The sequence below is a fragment of the Apteryx rowi genome, unplaced genomic scaffold (assembly GCF_003343035.1).
Source record: "Apteryx rowi isolate R43461 unplaced genomic scaffold, aptRow1 scaffold_343, whole genome shotgun sequence".
Lineage (NCBI taxonomy): Eukaryota > Metazoa > Chordata > Aves > Apterygiformes > Apterygidae > Apteryx > Apteryx rowi.
Window position 1 is genome coordinate 532,928 of NW_020449897.1, and position 17,559 is coordinate 550,486.

General features: G+C 53.5%; 2 protein-coding genes and 1 long non-coding RNA gene across 3 annotated transcripts in view; all 3 read right to left on the reverse strand.

The window, feature by feature from the left end:
• The window catches only part of TRIOBP (TRIO and F-actin binding protein), a 21,797-nt gene extending 18,071 nt beyond the window's left edge, over nucleotides 1-3,726 (reverse strand). The window contains exons 1-3 of the mRNA XM_026072499.1: nucleotides 3,611-3,726; nucleotides 2,129-3,172; nucleotides 1,658-1,753 (exon numbers count right to left, since the gene is read on the reverse strand). Of these exons, the coding sequence (XP_025928284.1) occupies nucleotides 1,658-1,753; nucleotides 2,129-2,782 (750 nt within the window). The 5' untranslated portion in view covers nucleotides 2,783-3,172; nucleotides 3,611-3,726. The remainder of the gene's footprint in view (nucleotides 1-1,657; nucleotides 1,754-2,128; nucleotides 3,173-3,610) is intronic.
• Nucleotides 3,727-6,339: 2,613 nt separating this feature from the next.
• LOC112969328 lies at nucleotides 6,340-7,089 on the reverse strand. Its single transcript, XR_003254694.1, has 3 exons — nucleotides 7,043-7,089; nucleotides 6,826-6,959; nucleotides 6,340-6,406 (listed from the first exon to the last, which is right to left on the reverse strand). It is a non-coding gene; the product is annotated as an uncharacterized LOC112969328 (long non-coding RNA).
• A 4,295-nt stretch (nucleotides 7,090-11,384) lies between these two features.
• On the reverse strand, nucleotides 11,385-17,517 carry NOL12 (nucleolar protein 12). Its single transcript, XM_026072512.1, has 6 exons — nucleotides 17,395-17,517; nucleotides 17,133-17,238; nucleotides 16,852-16,900; nucleotides 16,202-16,344; nucleotides 15,114-15,214; nucleotides 11,385-14,457 (listed from the first exon to the last, which is right to left on the reverse strand). Exons 1-6 carry the CDS (start codon nucleotides 17,472-17,474, stop codon nucleotides 14,286-14,288), a joined length of 651 nt encoding a protein of 216 aa, XP_025928297.1. The 5' UTR covers nucleotides 17,475-17,517; the 3' UTR covers nucleotides 11,385-14,285.
• Nucleotides 17,518-17,559: the final 42 nt, after the last annotated feature.

Genomic DNA, 17,559 nt, shown 5'->3' on the forward strand with positions numbered 1-17,559 from the left:
CTTCCTGGGAGGGCCCGGCGGGGCCAATGGGAGCCTGTCACCGCGGGCCAAACCGCCCCGCCGCCGCCCGCTGGCAGCCAATGGAGGGGCCGGGGAGGGCAGGAGAGCAGCCAATGCAGGGCAAAGGGGGAGATTTGGGCACCGGGGGCGCAAGCGGAGGAGAAAGGGGGCGGGGGGCCGCGGGTGCCCCSGCCCATCGCGCCGGGGCTGTGCGACCCCCGGTGCCGGAGAGGGGGGGCGATGCCTCGGCCCTGCAACCCCTGTCCCTCTCCCTCTGCACTTGGCCAGGTCTGGGGCAAGGAAAAATTAAACCCTAGGGAGAAAAGGGCTGAGGCTCTGCTTTCCAAGGAAGAAGCAGCCGGGCATCCCATCCCCGGGCTGTATCGGCGTTTTGGCAGCCCCAGTGGCCGAGGTGACCCTGCGTGCATGTGTGCGCAGCGGGGCCCTCACTTTTGGTCCCCTAAAATTGAGGCCCTTTGGTTTTCTCCCCTGCCTCTCGCTCAAAGAAGTAGGACCCTAAAGCAGTAGTTTGTGATCTGTTATCKTCACAGAGGCAGTAGCGGGTGCAGAGGGGACCACTGGTTATTTCTAGAGGCCTGCAAAAGGTGCCTACAGAAAGGCAGCCGGTGTCAGGAATGGGAAATGCTGGAGAGGGTCTGAACCCATGATGGAAAACAGTCAGGGGGCTCAGAAAGGCTAAGATATGCTGACCAGTTATACTGAGGCAATGCCTCTTTCCACATGCCAAATTGAATGTAGCATTGCTAACGCACCTGACCCAGAGCTCAGCAGTGTGGAAACGTTGAAAGGGCAGGCAGGACTTGAACTAGCAGCTCTGCGAGCTCAGGGCTCCACACTGACCTGGGGCAGGGAGGAGAGGGATGGGGGGAGCCACCAGTTTCAAATTTCAGAGGCTTTTGCCAGGTCTTCCTGCCTGGCTGCAGTTCGTCCCCGTATAAAATGAATAAGCCAGGCCCTAGCAAATGTACGCTCCTTTCATAGACTTCCCTCCTTCTTCCTGGGAGACAACCTGGGCAAGAAAACTGACATACATGGACAGGGAAGGAGACAGGGAACTGGGCACGGCTGCCAACTATACAGGCTCCCAGGGCACTTTCTGCAGCCCTCCAATGCCACTTTCCTGCTATTTTTGGTCTCTCAGGAATGCCAACACAATTGATCATATTTTCTGTCATGCCACTAATGCCAGTTTCATCCCCTTCTTCATACCCATAAAACAGTTGTTTCTATCTTATCACCAGATAATAATAAAGGGAGGGAAATCGACCAAACTGAGATTTTAGTCACAAATCTGCCACTCACCCCTCCCTGACCTTGTAAAGGCTAGAAAGTCTCAGCTTTCCAATCTGAGAAATGGGGGACGATGGAGACATGTTTTCCTGTGTCACAGGGGTGCGTTAGTGAGCGCAGTACTCAGTAAGCCGGGGGGAAGGAGGCATGCAGGCACCTGCAGCTCTTGGCAAAGGTCCACCTATCTGAGCCCCCGCTCAGTCTCAGCATCAAGCACCCGAGTGCAGCCTGCAGCTATTTGCTGACCTGCAGGGAGGGCTGATTACCTTTTGTCACAGAGAAATGCCCTGCCAGCTTGCTTTGAACCAGATCCCTCCCAATCCCGTTCTCAGGGACTGTCCCCTACCTTGTTGTGTTTCTCGCTGGCATTCAGGTATGGGTGCTGGCTTCCTGAGGAGCTGGCACTGCTTTGTGGTGAGTGGGCGCCTCCACCCAGCTGGGACTGCAGGGAGAGAAAGCAAGAGCTAAGTCCTAGGAGTTTAGTCCTTTCCTCAGTTTCCCAGAACTGAATATCTGCCTCCCAGTGCAGCTCATAGGGGAAAAACCTCCTCCCAGCTCTGGGAAGACAGCGTTGCTCCTTCAGGCTCAGGAGAAGAGTGGATGCCAGGGTAAAAGGGAGGCTATACGCGTATGTGTGAATGTGCACAAGTGTGTGCATACAATCTGCTTCTGCACTGGCCAGCAAAGAGAATTGCAAATCACGGGACCCTCCTGCTCTGTGCAGGTAGGGAAGCCGTTTTACACCTTGTGGAAGGGCAGGTGGGGTCCCCATCAATTCTGGCTTCTGCCTGCATTTTCATGCCTCTGCTGTACTCACATGATAAATGAAATTCTTCTTGTTCCCCCAGTCACTTTCCAATGGCTTTTCTGGGTTGTTTGAGGCTCGGGCTGGCTCTGGACCCTTCCAGTCATCTTCCAACCGCTGTGCTGGACTCTCAGGCCTTTTCCAGTTGTTGTCTGGCCATGGTCCTGCATCTAGACACCTAGCAGGGCTCCTCCAGTCCCTTTCCAGGTGGTGCATCAAGTCAACATGGCACATGGGCTTCTCTTGGTGCTTCCAGTTCTTCTCCATCTTCTGAGCTTGGTGGACATCTCCCTGACTCTTCCAGTCCTGCTCCAGAGGTTGTGCTGGACTCACAGGGCGCAGGGGCTTGCCTCTGCCTTTCTGGTCACTGTCTGTGCCCTTCCCTGAGCTGGAAGGCTGCAGTTTTTCCTTGAGGCTCTTCCAGCCGCACTCCGAGTGCTTCCTGGGGCCCCCAACGTGCAGCAGCTCTCTCGAGTTCATCCATTTCCCCTCTGGGCTCCGCACCAGGCTGGCAGGGGTGATCTCCTTTTGGCTTTTCCATGTGCTCTCTGCCTGTCTCCTGGGACTCACCGATCGCAGAGGGCCTGTTCGGCCAAGCCTGCTGTTATCCAAACTCCTCCCGAGGCCCACAGAGTGCAGGGAATCTCCTTGGCTCTTCCTGTCCATGTGCTTCCCTGTACTCCCAGTCTGCCAGGCAGCTCGGTCTCTCTCTGTGTGCTTCTCCAAGTTTGTGGGGCGAAGGGACTCCGCTCGGCTCCTCCAGTCTTTCTCCGAGCCCTGGGGAGGGCTTGCAGCCTCCCCCGTTCTCCTCTCTGATCTGTGAGCCGGGCTTGTGGAGCGCAGGCTTTTGCTGTCTCTCTCCAGCTGCCGAATGGGGCTCACAGACTCTCTTGGTTTCCGCCAGTCCCTCTCTGCCCGTGGAGCTGGGCTCACGGGGCACAGGGGATCCCTGTGGCTCTTGCTGTTCCTCTCCAGCTGCCGAACCGGGCTCAGGGAGCGCAGGGACCCCTTGGGGTCTCTGCTGTGCTGTTCAAGCTGCTGGGATAGCCGCTGGCCCTAGGGGCACAGGGGAGAGAGAGCAAAGAGTCCTCTGAAAAAAAATGCTGACATCTCTCAGGTAAGAGGGAGCAAGGGAGGAAGAAAAAGTGGGATTAGGACTGGGAGACAGTTTAGTTAAATAGCTGTGCAGACAAAAAGCATCATAGCAATTGAACGCATGTGTACGGAGCCAACATGCACGTAAGAGAAGCCTCTTATACCTGAACAGTGAAGGGGCAGCTGCCATTCAAGAGCAGAGAGTCCTCACCTGTGACAGGGGGAATGGGCTGCAAGGAAGGGAATGGGAATAGAGGGAAGGAGAGGGGGAAATGGAACAGAAGCATGAGGCAAAAATAGAGGAAAATGTGGCAGGAAAAAGCAACCCAGCTTGGAGAGCTGGGGTTATGCTCTGTAAGCTGTGGTGAGGGTTGGGGTCCCACCATGTGGCAAAATCACCTCTCTGGCCAGGGTGGGGCTGGACTGCCTCCGAGCTAGTCGACCTTTGCTGGGTGGCACAGGGGTCTTCCCATCAAGCCGGTCCACACGGCCCTCCTCCAGGGCCTGGAAAGCCTCCAGGGTCTCYGATTTCCTGCTGGCACACATAATCCATCCCAGGTGCTGCTCCAACCTGGCTTCCAGGGCCCTGGCCAGAGGCCCCCAGCCCTGAGGCTTGGAGGCTACAGCTGGCAGAGACCTTGTGAGCGGTCTGTGACCATGGTCCCTGCTCCATCTGAGCCTGACCCCACAGATCTCTGCTTGCCCCAAACACAAATAGTCCTGTAGGCTCTCTCTTGCCCCATCTCCATCAGTTTAACCATGCTTGCTTATGTGTCCCACTTTCTCTCCCATGTCTTCTTTCCACTATTGCTTGAGGGAAAACCCAGCTTCCCTCCATCCTGTCCTTCAATCCCACATCCCATCCACCCTCCCCAGAATACCTTCCACTGCCTTGTTCCCACTTACTTCCTCTTCTCCCCTCCTCCCCTGTGCCACCAGCTGGTGGTCAGTGCTAGAGCCACTTGTGGCTCTCAAGCCAAAGCCATGCTGTGTACCTGCAAGCAAGAGCCGTCTGGCACTGGGGACTGCTAGGCAACCCTAATCCCTGGCTGAGTGGCAAGCAAAGCTGCAGTTGACCCTGAAATCACAGGCTCATCCCACAGCCCAGCAGTTTTCCCAACCCTACAGTGGAACTTGAATCCCTGGGGAGTGACTGACACTGTGGGAAGGGGAACCACCTCCGGTGTTCCTCCTTTGCACAGCTATCCCAACCCCATAGCATGTCCTGCAGCTTCCAGGACATGGCTGGGAGAATGAGGAAGATGGGCTCCTCCCTCTGCTTCTGCCAGCTCAGCTTGGCTGCACCTTTCCAAAGGCCTCACCTGTCTGCATGCCACAGGTAGGGCCCTCCGGCCTGGGAGCTCCTCAGAGGGCCCTCACAGGGACAGGGAGGCGCTGGACGTGGACCCAGCCCTAGCTTTAAAGAAAATGTAAGCATAGCTGAAGTATGAATGTGGGCTGGGCTTCCATGTCTAGCCCTGCTCTCCCCTGCAGCATGGAGACTTGGAGGTCTTGGCAGGATCTGAGGGCAATCCTACACGTCCGACCAACCAGATCAGCATGGAGACCCATCCCACTTCTCACCTGCGCTCGCAGCCAAATATCCGCTCCACCTCCACCCGGCCGGGGCTGAGTGTACGGGAGCTGCTGTGATCGAAAGCCTCCCTGTGGCTGAGGCGTTTGGGCTTGGGCAGGTCGGCCAGCGCTGTGTACTCCTGCCTCTCCAGCCCGTGTCTCCCCTCTGTGCCCCCACTGATGGGGCGCCCGCTGGGCTCCCGAGTCAGGGAGCCGGTGAAGGAAGCGAGGTGCCCACTGGTGCGTGGCAGGTCGCTGCGGGCAGGTGAGGTGCTGCGGCTAGCACGTGGCGGGGAGGAAGCCCACGGAGGGTCAGATTTCCGACGCTCCAGGGAGAAATAGCTGTTCTCTGTGCGATGCTTTGCCCAGCTCTCCTCAGGCTTCTGGCTCGTGGGACCACGCTCTAGGATGGGGAGAAAGCCGTTACTGCTGGAGGCACGAGCAATGCAGGAGAAAGCCATTGCATCCACTGCAATGCATGTCTTCAGGGGAGAGCTAGAAATGATCCTCGAGGGCACAGACAAAACCCAGACTCTCTCCAGGCAGGGTGGGAGCACCGAGACATGGCGCTGTGAACCAAGGGCACACCAAGCCATGCAGACAGAGAACACCCGGGAGACCCACATTTTGAGGTCAACACACAAGAGATGCAGTCTTATGGACTCTGGACCTTATCCTTTTGCATGGTTCCCATAGCGGTATCTAAGACCTCTGGGACCAGAACTAGGCCCTGGATAAAGAGATGCTGAGAGAGCCCAGGCCCCTTCAATTTAAATAAAGTTCTGTTGTGAAATTCAGAGACTCCCATAAAGGTCCCCATGTGAAAAGCAAGACAGAACTAGGATCTAGCATGGGAGCAAACCAAATGTACCTGCTTTCAGAGGGCAGATTTCTTTCCTAAAGCTCTGGGACTCTGTTCTTGTCCAGGGTGCAGAGGGAATGGGCTGACCCCACCTGGCTCTGTCTGCCTGCAGGGCTCGCGTCCGCACCTCTTCCTTGTGGCCTGTGTAGTTCATCATGTCTCGCTTGCCTGATCCCAGAACGCTGTCCAACAGCCTGGTCATTTCCTTGTCCTGAGAGACAAGATAGGGCAGATCTCTGCAATGGGGGCAGAAAGCTGCCCCTGGAAGCCTTTGTGGGCTAGATTGAGGCAGAAGCATAGGTAAGAAGTTACAGCCCATTCAGTCCAAAGCTGCTGGTGAAAAGGGACCAGGAGAGGAGCAGGGGGAGCATAAGGCGATCCCAGCCGGACGTCAGCTGGCATGCCAAGGAATAACATAGGAAAGCCTGCATGGGGGAATCTATGAGTAAATCTGTTTATATGCTATGGGAGAACCTGCTTTGTGGGGACTAAAGGCCTTCAGTGATYCCCTCTTGCATCTCAGGAGTTTCTGAAAGCACCCAGCAGAAGTGGTACTGAAGGGTTGGGGCAAGGGGATAGGGGTGAATGAAATAGCCCAAACCAAGAGAGACCCCTTTGCTACTCCCAATCTTACCCTGGTGAGTGCGGAGTTGGTTTCGGCACAGGTCCTGAGGTCGGTGCTGGGCTCGGTACTGTTTTCTCTGTGCTCGCCCTCTGCTCTGGGGCTGAGCAGGGGATATGCCCAGCTCTCGTCCCAGCTGTGGAGCAGGGAAACAGGAGAGTCAGTGGTCAGCACAGGCCTGGGGGGCTCAGAGACAGGCGGCAGCACCACACCACCAGCTCAAGACACAAGATCTCTCACCTTGCAGAAGGGGCACCATGTGGCAGAGCCTGTTCTGGGCCCCCTCATCAACCCCACCAGCCTCTAGAGGTAATGAGGAAAACCAAAACTCTCTGTGGCCTTGTGAGCCCTCCTGGGACGGCCAAGAGGAATCCAGTTAGAGGGCACGTCGGCGGTGGCTTGCTCAGCCCTTGATTGCAGGCCATGGCACATAGAGCATCAGTGGTAATGCATTTGTTCCCTCCTCGCAGCCGTGGCTTGGCTTCCCTCACCCCCTGCTCGGATATTCACACCAAGCGGGTTCACTCAAGTGCTGCTGCCTCGGGCTGTACTCACCGCTCAGTCCTGTCCGTGGAGCCCACGCTCACATACACCTCGCACTGAGGTGCTACAATGCAGAGGGTGTCCCAGGGCCCACCTGGGTCTGTACTGCTGCCAGCCTCATGCCCCCAGGCCTCCACAGCATGCTCCTGTGGGGAAGAAAGGGGATGCGGTGATGCCACCACTGTGTCAAGGATAAGGAGAAAGGCTGCCTTTCAGAAACTCCCTCTACCTCCTCCGAGAGCACCCCTGGCACTGGGGCTCTTGCTGCCTCTCCCAGGCCATTTCTCCTCACTGCTGAGATTTTTCTCCTACTTCGGGAGGCCAGAGGGGTCTGGTGAGGTCCTGTTTGATGATGTACATCTCCCCTGCTGCAGCCACTACGGAGAAAGAGCACGTGGAAAAGGGCTCAGGGGAGGCCTCCCATGTGCCTCCCCGCACCAGCGTTGGCACTGCTCGCAGCCGCTCTCCCGCGCTGCCTGGACAGCCTGCGGAGAGAGTGACGGAGCAGGCCAAGAGGAGGGGAGGGCGATTTTTGCAGGGAAGGCTGTGGCCCCAGGCCCTCTGCTGGGCCTGACAGGCATGCTGGCGCTTTCCCRGGGCATGGCCGCTCCTCCCCAGCCCCGTTACCTTCATGGCTTACAAGCAAGGAGGGGAAAGCTCCTGGGAGCCGGCTGTCTGCACAGCTTTCCCTCCAGCGTCTCGCCCGCACTGGGATTCGCTCAGAGGAGGCAGCTCTGAGCAGATCGCAGGCAAAGGGCTGAGGTAACTCTAGAGGGCCCGGGGCCAGGGGAAGAGAGGGAGAGGGCAAGAAAGAGAGAGGGAAGCTCATTACTATTTCATAATCTCAGGCCAGTCGCTCCTGGAGGACAGCAAACAACACGAAACCCTCTGTGAACATGAAACCGGCTGATGCCGGGCCGGATGCAGCCTGCCACAGCCCCCACCCCTGCGCTTGGCCCCATGCTGAGGGATGGTATCAGGGTGAGGTATCCAGAGCCCAAATTCCCATGTGATTTCTCCCCTCCAGCCTGCCTTCCCCTGCGAGAACATCTCACTGCAGCTACCAGGAGAAGGCCTCAGCCCCCGGCCTGAGCTGTCAGCCAGGGGGCCTGGGGATACCTGTCACGACAGAGCTTTAGGGGAGGCAGGCTGTGAATGCCAGCAGATGGATTCAGCAAGGATTAAATCCAGACTGGGGTCAGTGCCTGCCCTGCTGATTGCTCCCTTCCCTCTCTGTCACTGTTTATCCACACGGGTTGGCATCTGGAACAACCCTATTTTCTGTTTTGGGATGCATAGAGCTCCTTGTGTCCCATGTCCAGCCCTTCCCCGCTAAAGCAGCTCTGGGCTATGGTCTGGGCTTGACACCAGCCGGTGGGCACAGTTAAATGATGGATTCCCCCTGCCTGGGAAGGCTCTCTCTCCACTCAGCCTTCCCTCAAAGACATCTAGAAAGCCTGGCTGAGCCTTTATGTTGGAGATTTCCATATCTACAAAGACACATGGAGTCCCAACCCCAAACAAAGGGGCCCTTAAAAAAGTATTCATAGCCTCCAGGTGAGATGGTGGAGCTCACCTGGCTAGCGTGCTGGTGAGCCCCCGCCACTCGGAAGCAGTGCTGGCACAGACTCTTTGCAAACGTGTTGGCTTCAAAGCTCTCACAGGGCACATCGTCTAACAAACCYGACATAGTCCATAGCAGGGACAAAGATGCTTTGGCTGATGTGCTACAGGCAGGAAGCAGCCGGAAGGAAAAGAAGTAAGGAACAGAAGCAGAAAACCAGAGCTTTCAGTCCCCTGACCTCAAGCTCCTTCAGAAGCAGAAATGTTATTTCCAGACTGAAGTTTGCTGCTCTCAGCTGGAAATACTGGAATCAAAGGGTATCAAGATTCAAGGTCATCAGTATGAACCATATAATATGTTTTAGAAGGGGACACTGCACTCCATACTCAAATGTCTGCTGGCGCATCCCAATTTGTGAGTCCCTGAGAACTGAGAGAATGATGTTCACATCCTGATATTCTGCTTGAAGGAAATTTCCTTACCTCAGGCTCTGCTAGAAGGCACAAAAAGGAAACCTTTCTTCATGACTATGTTACTTGTAAAGGGATATCTATAGGCAACTTAGGAAATTTAGAAACCCACTGAGACTTTTCCTAAACTTGTTGATCCCACTAAAATATCTGAGACGTGGATAGTTGCTTGCAACAGTGCAAAGTATAAGTGTTGCTAGCACAAGAGCTGGGCTCTGCACTTATGTCCTGACTTTCCCTAGAGCATCCTGCCCATCATCACCTCCCCTGCTCCGCTGTGCCAAAGCTATGCTCCAAAGGCAGCCAGTCCATTGCTGACGTGAACATGCCACCACTCCTCTGAACATGGACACATGAGTCAGAGCGGCTGACCAAGATTATGGCTGCTCCCCAAAACACCTATTGATAACTGTCAACACCAAAACCAAGCTATAATTTTTGTTTGTTAGTGCACTCATTTTGCAATATTGCAACTTGCACCAATGCCAACCTTGCAGCCTCCCTCCTTGCACTGGGCCATGTGTTCTCAGCTCAGCTGCCATGCCAAACCCTGGACATGAGTGTGGCACTCACCTGCCAGAGGACATGGAAAGAAAAACCCCAACATCACTTCCCATGGACTGTCACCTGTGTCCAGAGCCCACAGCACCCACCATCTGATGGGCAAAGCACTGCCCCCCACTTCCCACAAGATGCTCGGGGCCGTCTGCCGGGAAGGCGCTCCCCTGGGCCTCCGGCAGGCAGGCAGCCAGCCACCCAGCCACCCTGCCGTGCCCCGTGCCCCGTGCCCCCCAGTGCCTCCCAGTGCCCCCAGTACCTGCACCTGCCCGCAGCTCCTAGCAGTTCGCCGACCGCCGAGCTCCCCGTGAATCAACCCGGCCGTGGGAAACGCGGGGCGCGAGGCCACGCCTCCTAAACCCTCATTGGCTGCCGCCGAACAGCGATTTGAATATCGCCCTCTGAGTGGCTGGCGGCGGCGCCCATGTGTGCCAGCACCCTCGTGTCGGTTGCAGCGGGCGGGCGATCGACCGGGAGCGGAGCCCCGGGGCGGGCGGGCGGTCCTGGAGAGGGGGCACCGGGCTGCATGTCGTCCGTCCRCCTTCCCCTTCGGCTCGACCCCCTCCAAACGATGGCAGCCCCCAGGCAGCTCCTGCGGCTACCGTGCCCACGCCTCGGCTCCATCGTAGTAAGGTCATCGCTACCTAAAACGCCCCCTGGCGGTGAAGGTCTAACCTGGGCTTCACCCTGCTGAGCACAAGCCGTGCCTGAACCTCAGCAGTCCTGGTGAACGTTTCTTAACAGCGATCCTCAATTGCTCCTGCTACAATTCAACTTACTACTCTTCCTGGTTCTGGTGTGTGTTAAAAAAGGCTTTTTGTGTTTATCAAGTGAAGGCAGTTCACAATCCACTCTTCAGCCCTGCCTCTCCCAAACCACCCCAGTTATTCTATGAGTCTCCAACAGCTCTTGTAACTCTCCAATTAACTTTTTTCCCCAGGTCCTTCCTGAAATGCAAAGCTGGAAACAGCAGGACTGTACTGCATATAGCCTTGAGCCAGACATGCAATTGCAGGGGTGTTAACAGCAACAAACAGTGCAATGATTACTGCATAGCTCATACATTTGCTGCTACTATCTCTAGTTTGCACTGTGCTCCTATTTTTCCACAAGTCTGACCTTCATGGCTCCCAGTCAGGTTCTGATCCTCTGTAATCCCAATTATATTTTTGTGTGAGCATGTGAGCAGAACTGCAGTCTAGTCAACAAAATCCATCAAGCAAGGAAACCTGAATGTAGCAGCCCATGTCAAAGCCTCCCCACTGCTTGTCTCTGTGCAAGCCCTCAGGCACAAGCACAAATAAAATGCAGGTGCCCGTGGTGGCCTATCTGCAGAGCAAAGCGTGAAGCTGAGTGTGCGCACAGGCTGAGGAAGGGGTTGCTCACGGGCACGTATAGAGCTGCTGGTGACTGCTTTTCCTTTCCAGAGGAGAGGCTGCACTAGCATGCTGATTTTTGCAGGTATATTATATTTGGAAGCAGCTTCTTCCTGAGCAGCTGGAACTTGTTTGTGAACAGCTGGGGGAAAACCAACAACAAAGCTCAAATCCGTCTTGAAAACGGGGGGGGGGAGGGGCAACAAATCACAGAACAAGAATTTGAAGCCACAGCCTGGTACAAACTGTGGTGCATCCAGTAAATACTTAATGCACTAACTTGCGCATAGAAACTTATATCCTTGATCTAATATCTGGGGGCACTGGGCTTCAGCTCGTCCGCCCGCCCTCCCCATGCCCCAGCCCCTTCCCTCCCACCCTCCCCTTCGGCTGAACCCCCTCCAAACGATGACAGCCCCCAGGCAGCTCCTGTGGCCACCGTGCACCTCGGCTCCATCGTGCGCCTCGGCTCCATCACAGTAAGGTCATCACTACCCAAAATGCCCCCCTGGAGGTGTATGTCTCACCTGGGGTATATTCTGGGGTAGCCCAATTCCAAACCCTGTGCATAACAATGCTAGCCTGCTGTCTTTGAGTCAGTAATTTATGTTACAAAGTAAAGCTTTAATCAATCAAATGGAGAAATCAATAACAGGGTGAGCAATACTGATTGTTAACTCCACATAGGATTTAACAGTTCTGATTTCAGTTTTTCCATATGCCTTTTTTTTTTCCTTCCCCTCCTCTTCTTAAATGTGAAAACACAACTTCCAGCAGGGACTGGGAGTTTTCAGGGCATGGAATAGAAGCTATTGGAGATTTTAACTGACACTTGAGAAAGACTCAGAAGTTATTAGGGCCAGGGAAAAAGCAAACTAGAAGAGTGATTCTTCTAAATCAATTGGCAGCAAAATAACAAATATCAACACTGAAGTACTGTTGAGGTCAGTCTTAACATCCCTTCAGGATTATAATAAGGTAACTCAATGCTGTCTCGATTACTATTTCAGGTCTTCTACAAGCTCTGGAAGGCAACCCAACTCCAAGTTCACACTCCACATTTCAGCAGATTTTACAGTTGTGAAAAATACATGAACTGTGAGCTTCCTTGAAAATGGCCATTCCAGTTTTACAGCAAACTCCTGGGGCAGGCATAAATGTAAGTCACAGTCTGCCTACTGTCACTCTGCAAGGCACAATGCCTGGGGGAGAAGGGAAAGCTGCTGTACAACATAGACCTACTGCTGTCCTAGTATTGAACTGACCCAACCAAATTGTTATATCTTCATTACTACTCATTCCCCCAGACTTGCCTCTGCAGTTTCTATATATTGTCCATTAAAACTAACAACACAGCCTTCCCCAGTCGAGTGTGTCACACGCTGTCCTCCAGCTTTGAGCCACAGTCCCCTTTGCATGGTGCATCACTCCAAACAGAACTTGCTCCTTCCCTCCCTATATACCCCTAAAACCCAACAGCCTGAGAATAGTCCTATAGCACATAATTTCCAAAACAGAATAAGAAATACTTTGTATTCTGCATATGGCATCTCCTGGACACACACCTAGGATGAGATTCAATTCTGATACCAGACTTTTTCAGCCTTGMCCCCAATTTGTATTACTGCAGCTTTGAAGGGCCCTAAGTGAAGCCAGGAAAACTGGTATGGTAGCACATTAAACCCCGTGAGCTTTCTGGAGTGGGCACTCTCACAGACAGTGCAGAAGAAGCCATCACACCTATTTTGGAGATAAGGAAACCACACACGTTGCACACCCATGATGTGACCAAGACTATTCTGGATTAGTGACCGAGAGCACCAAGTCTTGGCCCAGGATGGAATATGCAGAGTCCAAATACTCAGGGTCCCACAAGGGGTAACAGAATCTCCCTCCCTGATGTTTACCTTTTTCTGAGGAAGAAGTAAGGCCAGAAAGCACCCTAGTGCCTCACTCCTTACTGCAATTATCTGTGCATCACACAGCTCCCTCCAGAGGAAGATGCTCTACTAGAAATTGTGTAACCTGCTGAAACAGGGTTGAGATGATACCCTCCCTCCCAACACACACAGAGGAAAAGGCATGACAGGCTGATGTCATTGCACACCACTTGCTTTAGAGGCTGCTGGCTATCATCACTGCTCCCAAGTTCTTCCATGAAGCCTCAGGCACCGGTTACTCTCCCCTATGGTTTCAGGCATGGGGAAACCTACTCACTCACTCAGTGCTGGGTTTCTAATTTTCTGGTGTGGAATTTGGCCACATGAACCATTTTTCCCTTTGTCATTTCTTCCACAGTACACACGTGGCAAGGGAGGAGGCCCTGTCCAGGGAAGATGGCTGGGTGAAGAACTGACAGAGGCACAATGGACAGCACTTCCTACAGATACTCCAGGGAACAGGTCAGCGTGCTGCCTAGGCTCAGTTTCCTAGTTCCTTAGAGAATTCACTCCCAGTTTTGCCACTGGCATTCCTCAGCTCCAGCTGTGCAAGCAGTTCTTTCCTGCTGGAAGCATCCATGCTAAAACACATGTACTAAGGTTCCAAGAAGAAAGGCAACTGCTCATCACTGCACCAGCCCTGAGGTGAAGGGCAGCCTCTGCCATTCCCATCATGGGGAGGGCCACACACGTACAGCTAGGGTATTAGGGGATTTCATACTCCTCTGAGCTATCAGAATTAAGCTCATTCAGCAGACAAAGAAATGAGCCATTCCTGCTCTGGCTAGTTCTGTATACCACAGAAATAGCTCCTAGGTATTCTCTTTCCTGAGCACCAGTGGATTTCAAGATCCTTTAAGCAACAGGAATGATCTCCCCTCTTCCCAGTTGATATTGGCATTAGCACTGTTGCTGTTCCACTCCAGATAAATCACACATGCCTTTTTTTTTTTTCCTCTTAGCAAAATGACTTTATAAAAAATTTACTTGAAGTCACCAAATTTCACCTGGGAAAGGTAACCTAAAAAAAAAAAAAAAAAAAAAAAAAAGCAAGCATCCCTTCACTCAGGTGTGGCACTGGAAAAGAAATGAGACAAGATGAAACCATGCCTCCATGAAATACCAGGGCACTGTGTACAAGTGGAAGCAGAACTCTTCCTAGTCTCATAACTTTCCCTGATGATTTSTCTGTTGCACTCAACCCTAGATCCTCTCCTTTAATAAAGCCAAGTATCAGCTCTGGAAGAGGAGGTCCAGGGACAGGAGGGTTTTATGCTAAATAAAGAATCTTACTCAGTTCATAGCCTGACCCTCAGCAGAAGTTTTGAGAGTTTCCACAGCACCCAAACACTTAGTAGTAGATCACTGCAGAAACAAATGGGAAGAGCATCCAGTGACTCTGGCCAGTGCTCAGATGAGGAGGTGAGAGGACAGCTAAGCTGGACTCATCATTGGTCAGAAAGTCAAGTAAACAAGGCCTTTGCTCATGACAAATGGGCTACAAGGAGCCACTGACCAGATGCAAAAGTTGTCCCAGCTGCTGGTCCAAGCACTAGTTTTTCCCTTAATCTTGGTCACGTCCTGTTTTGCCGGTCAGTCTCCGGCGCTGAGTCTTAGTGGTTCGTCTTGTACTGGGTTTCTGGATTTTCTTGCGTGGGCCTTGCCCACGCTGGGGTCGCTTTCCTTTTGTCTTTTTCTGACTGTGCATGTGCAGTGAGGCAGTGAGTGATGAGATCCTGTGCAGGGCAGAAAAAAAGAAATGCCTGAGGACCAAAGTCTGCAGGAGTAGGGTGACACCACAACAATAGCAGGACAGCCCTGCGTGGCCCAGCAGAAAGGGGACGCTAGCATCTGTAAAACCCTGGAGAATCCCATTGTGTTGGGCATCATCCTGATGAGACAAAAAAGCTTTTAAGTTTACATTATGCAGTAACAACCAAAATGCACTCTTTGAGCAATGGGCAGTCCAGCCACCATAGAGTTAAATAATTCCTTGTACCACCAAAGCAGCTGTAAACCCTGGATACTGAAAAATGTGGGGAATGCAAGAGCTTTAAGCTTTAGAGTCTTTTTACCTACATCCCAGAGCAACACTGCACCCTGCAATATCCATCAAGCAGAACGAATGAGTTCATAATTCAGGGCAAAGCCTGCTCTGCACTGCAGCAGCATCTTCCTACTGCTGTCACCAGGGATCAATAAAACAGAAAGCCTGGCAGCTACCTGGGACTCTAGGCTGGGAATGAAGTGTCCCAGTCAGGCTCACGCTCTGCAAGTGCCCTCTGCTGGCTCCTATCCATAGGCAACCAGGCAGTACAGCATCCTCTTCCTGTCCCCTCATGGCTACTCTGGGAATACAGGTTGGGCAAGGTTCGAACAAGTTTATACATACTTTTCAGACAGGAAGGGATTTCTGGACTTTTTGGGAACTGTTCTTGCGAGCTTGTTCACCACCTCTTCCTCCTTCTCTTCTTCTGATCTGATACTTTTTCCCTTAGAAAGGAACAAAAAAAAAAAATCCCCATAGACACATTAAAGCAGGCAGTATCTGGTGAATTGAGTGTTTCTGCTGCCTTCCTGGTTTCATCCTACTTTGTGAAACATCTAGTTATGGACCAAATTCTTTAAATCCTCCACATCCCTTACTGTCCGAGTCTCAAGGTTTCTTACCACAGACCTTCAAAAAAGGGACAGCAGCAAGGAATACATTAATCCACTCTAAGATCCAACTCTTCAACAGGATCTCAGTGGCTATGCAATTCAAGTCTAAACTATAAAGTGAAGATGTTATTTTTGTTTTTTAATTACTACCAAAACCTCTTTAAGTAGATTTTTAGATTAGACGATGCCCTTAAAAATTTAAAAGGTTAACTACCCAACATGGACATTTCTCCAAAGAGCTCAAAACCAGCCATGACTTGTAAAGACCAAAAGGATTTAAGACAACTAGTGCCTGAAAGTCTCTGTGAAACTAATATGAGAGTTCAGTTAAATTCTGTTCTGAAATAGAAGGTACCATAACCAGAACTGAATAGTTTCCTTATTTGTGGTCTGAGCGGAGGAACATAGACAGAGAAATTCCTCTTAACCCTAGTACCAATTTTTCCTGGACAGCACACAGGCAAGGGGTCAAGGCCAGTCCACGCAGTGAAGCCTGCATTCTTGCTGCTTGTGTTGTACTTGCCTTGAAAATACCATGTTCTCCCCATCCAGCCCTGTTGCATCTTCCACTAACATTACATCAAAGGGAAACAGCAAAGGATTCCAGGGAGATTTGGAATGAGCCCTTCATGCAGGGCATTTCCTCCTCTTTAGAGGACTAATATACATTGGGGAGGAATGCAAAAATTGTGAGTTTCCCTTTTCAGTCGTGCTCCTGGTCAGCTGCAAATCTATTGACATAATCAAGGAGCATCCTACCTACCCAGCCCCAAGAATGCTCAAGGCTGATACAACCAGAGAGGCAGTAAGAGGCTGTACCTCAGGGGTGGTCAGTCCCAGTTGGCGTGCGCCTGAGAGATCCAAGTCACTGATGGTGGTCACTGTTACAATGTGGTTTGGGTGGTCGATGTTCACAGACTCYGTCTGCGACGTCACCAAGTGCTCCAGTTCATCAACCTCATCTGGGGAGGCAAAAAATCCCACACTACAAAGCACACAGCTTTACACAAGCTAGGCTTACACTCATTCCTACATTGCCACCTTGGGGGAAAGAGACGGAGTCTCTGCATGTAGGGTTAAAGGGTGGAGAGGCTGAAACACTGGCACTGCAAGCATGGAAGGCAAATGCCTTCCCCAACAGAAAAGAATCCCGTAACAGTTTAGAGATGTCATCCCATTTGTTCCCTTCTCTACAACATGCCTGATTCTCSTTCTGACTACGGACTAGGGGCTGAGAGGTTCACCATTCAGCCCACTATGCTGACTGCTATCCTGCTCCTCAGGCAGACATGAAGGAGTGAGCCCTGCTGGGCCGCGCGAGTGCCTCTGCTCAGTCTCCGACCCCCCCAGCCAAGGTCTCTGCGTGACAGACCACGAGATTCCTAGCCGGTTCGGCACCTCTCCCGTTTCTCACAAACTTTGGACTCCTCTCGCATCCATCCAGCTGTGATGGGGCAAATAACACATACCGAGCGCCTCTTCTCTCTCACTGAGCATCTTCAGGTACTCCTTGTGCCGCTGAAGGATGGAAACAGGTCACTGCAGCACCTCTGCTGTACCAGCTGCCGACGGCATCCCCATTCCTCCGCCCAGGACGACCCTTTCCCCCTACGAGCGAGCCGGGGGAGCCCCAATCCCCGACGGGCGGTCGGCACGGGCCTGCCCCACGGCTTCGCCCCTCTCAGCCCTCCCGCAGCCCCGCACCGCCCGCAGGGCCGCGGCTCCCTGGCCGGTGGGGGGGGGAAAGCACCTCCTCCTTCATCTTCCTCTGCTCCTCCTTCAGCTTGCGCCTGATCTCCTCCAGGGCCACCTTCCGCCGCTCCACCTTCCGCTTGTGGAAGCCGGTCAGGTACTCCCTGGAAACCGAGGAAACGCCCCGGAGCTTTCAGCACCCCTGGGGGGGGGGGCTTTCCGTCGCCCCACCACAGCCGGCTGCCCCCCGGGCCTGGACCCCCTCAGGCCTCCCGGTGGGGCCCAGCCCCAGCGGCGGCGGCGGCGCACTCGGGCCTCACCTCCGCCGCTCCTCGTCGAAAGTCACCACCAGCCGCGCCGCCGCGCCGCTTGTCCCCTTCTTCTTCTTCTTGCAGCCCATGGCGGCCCCACGCCGCGGCTCCACGCCGCGGCCCCGCGCTGCCGCCCGCCCCGGCCCGGCCCCCGCGAGGCGGTGCCGCAACGCG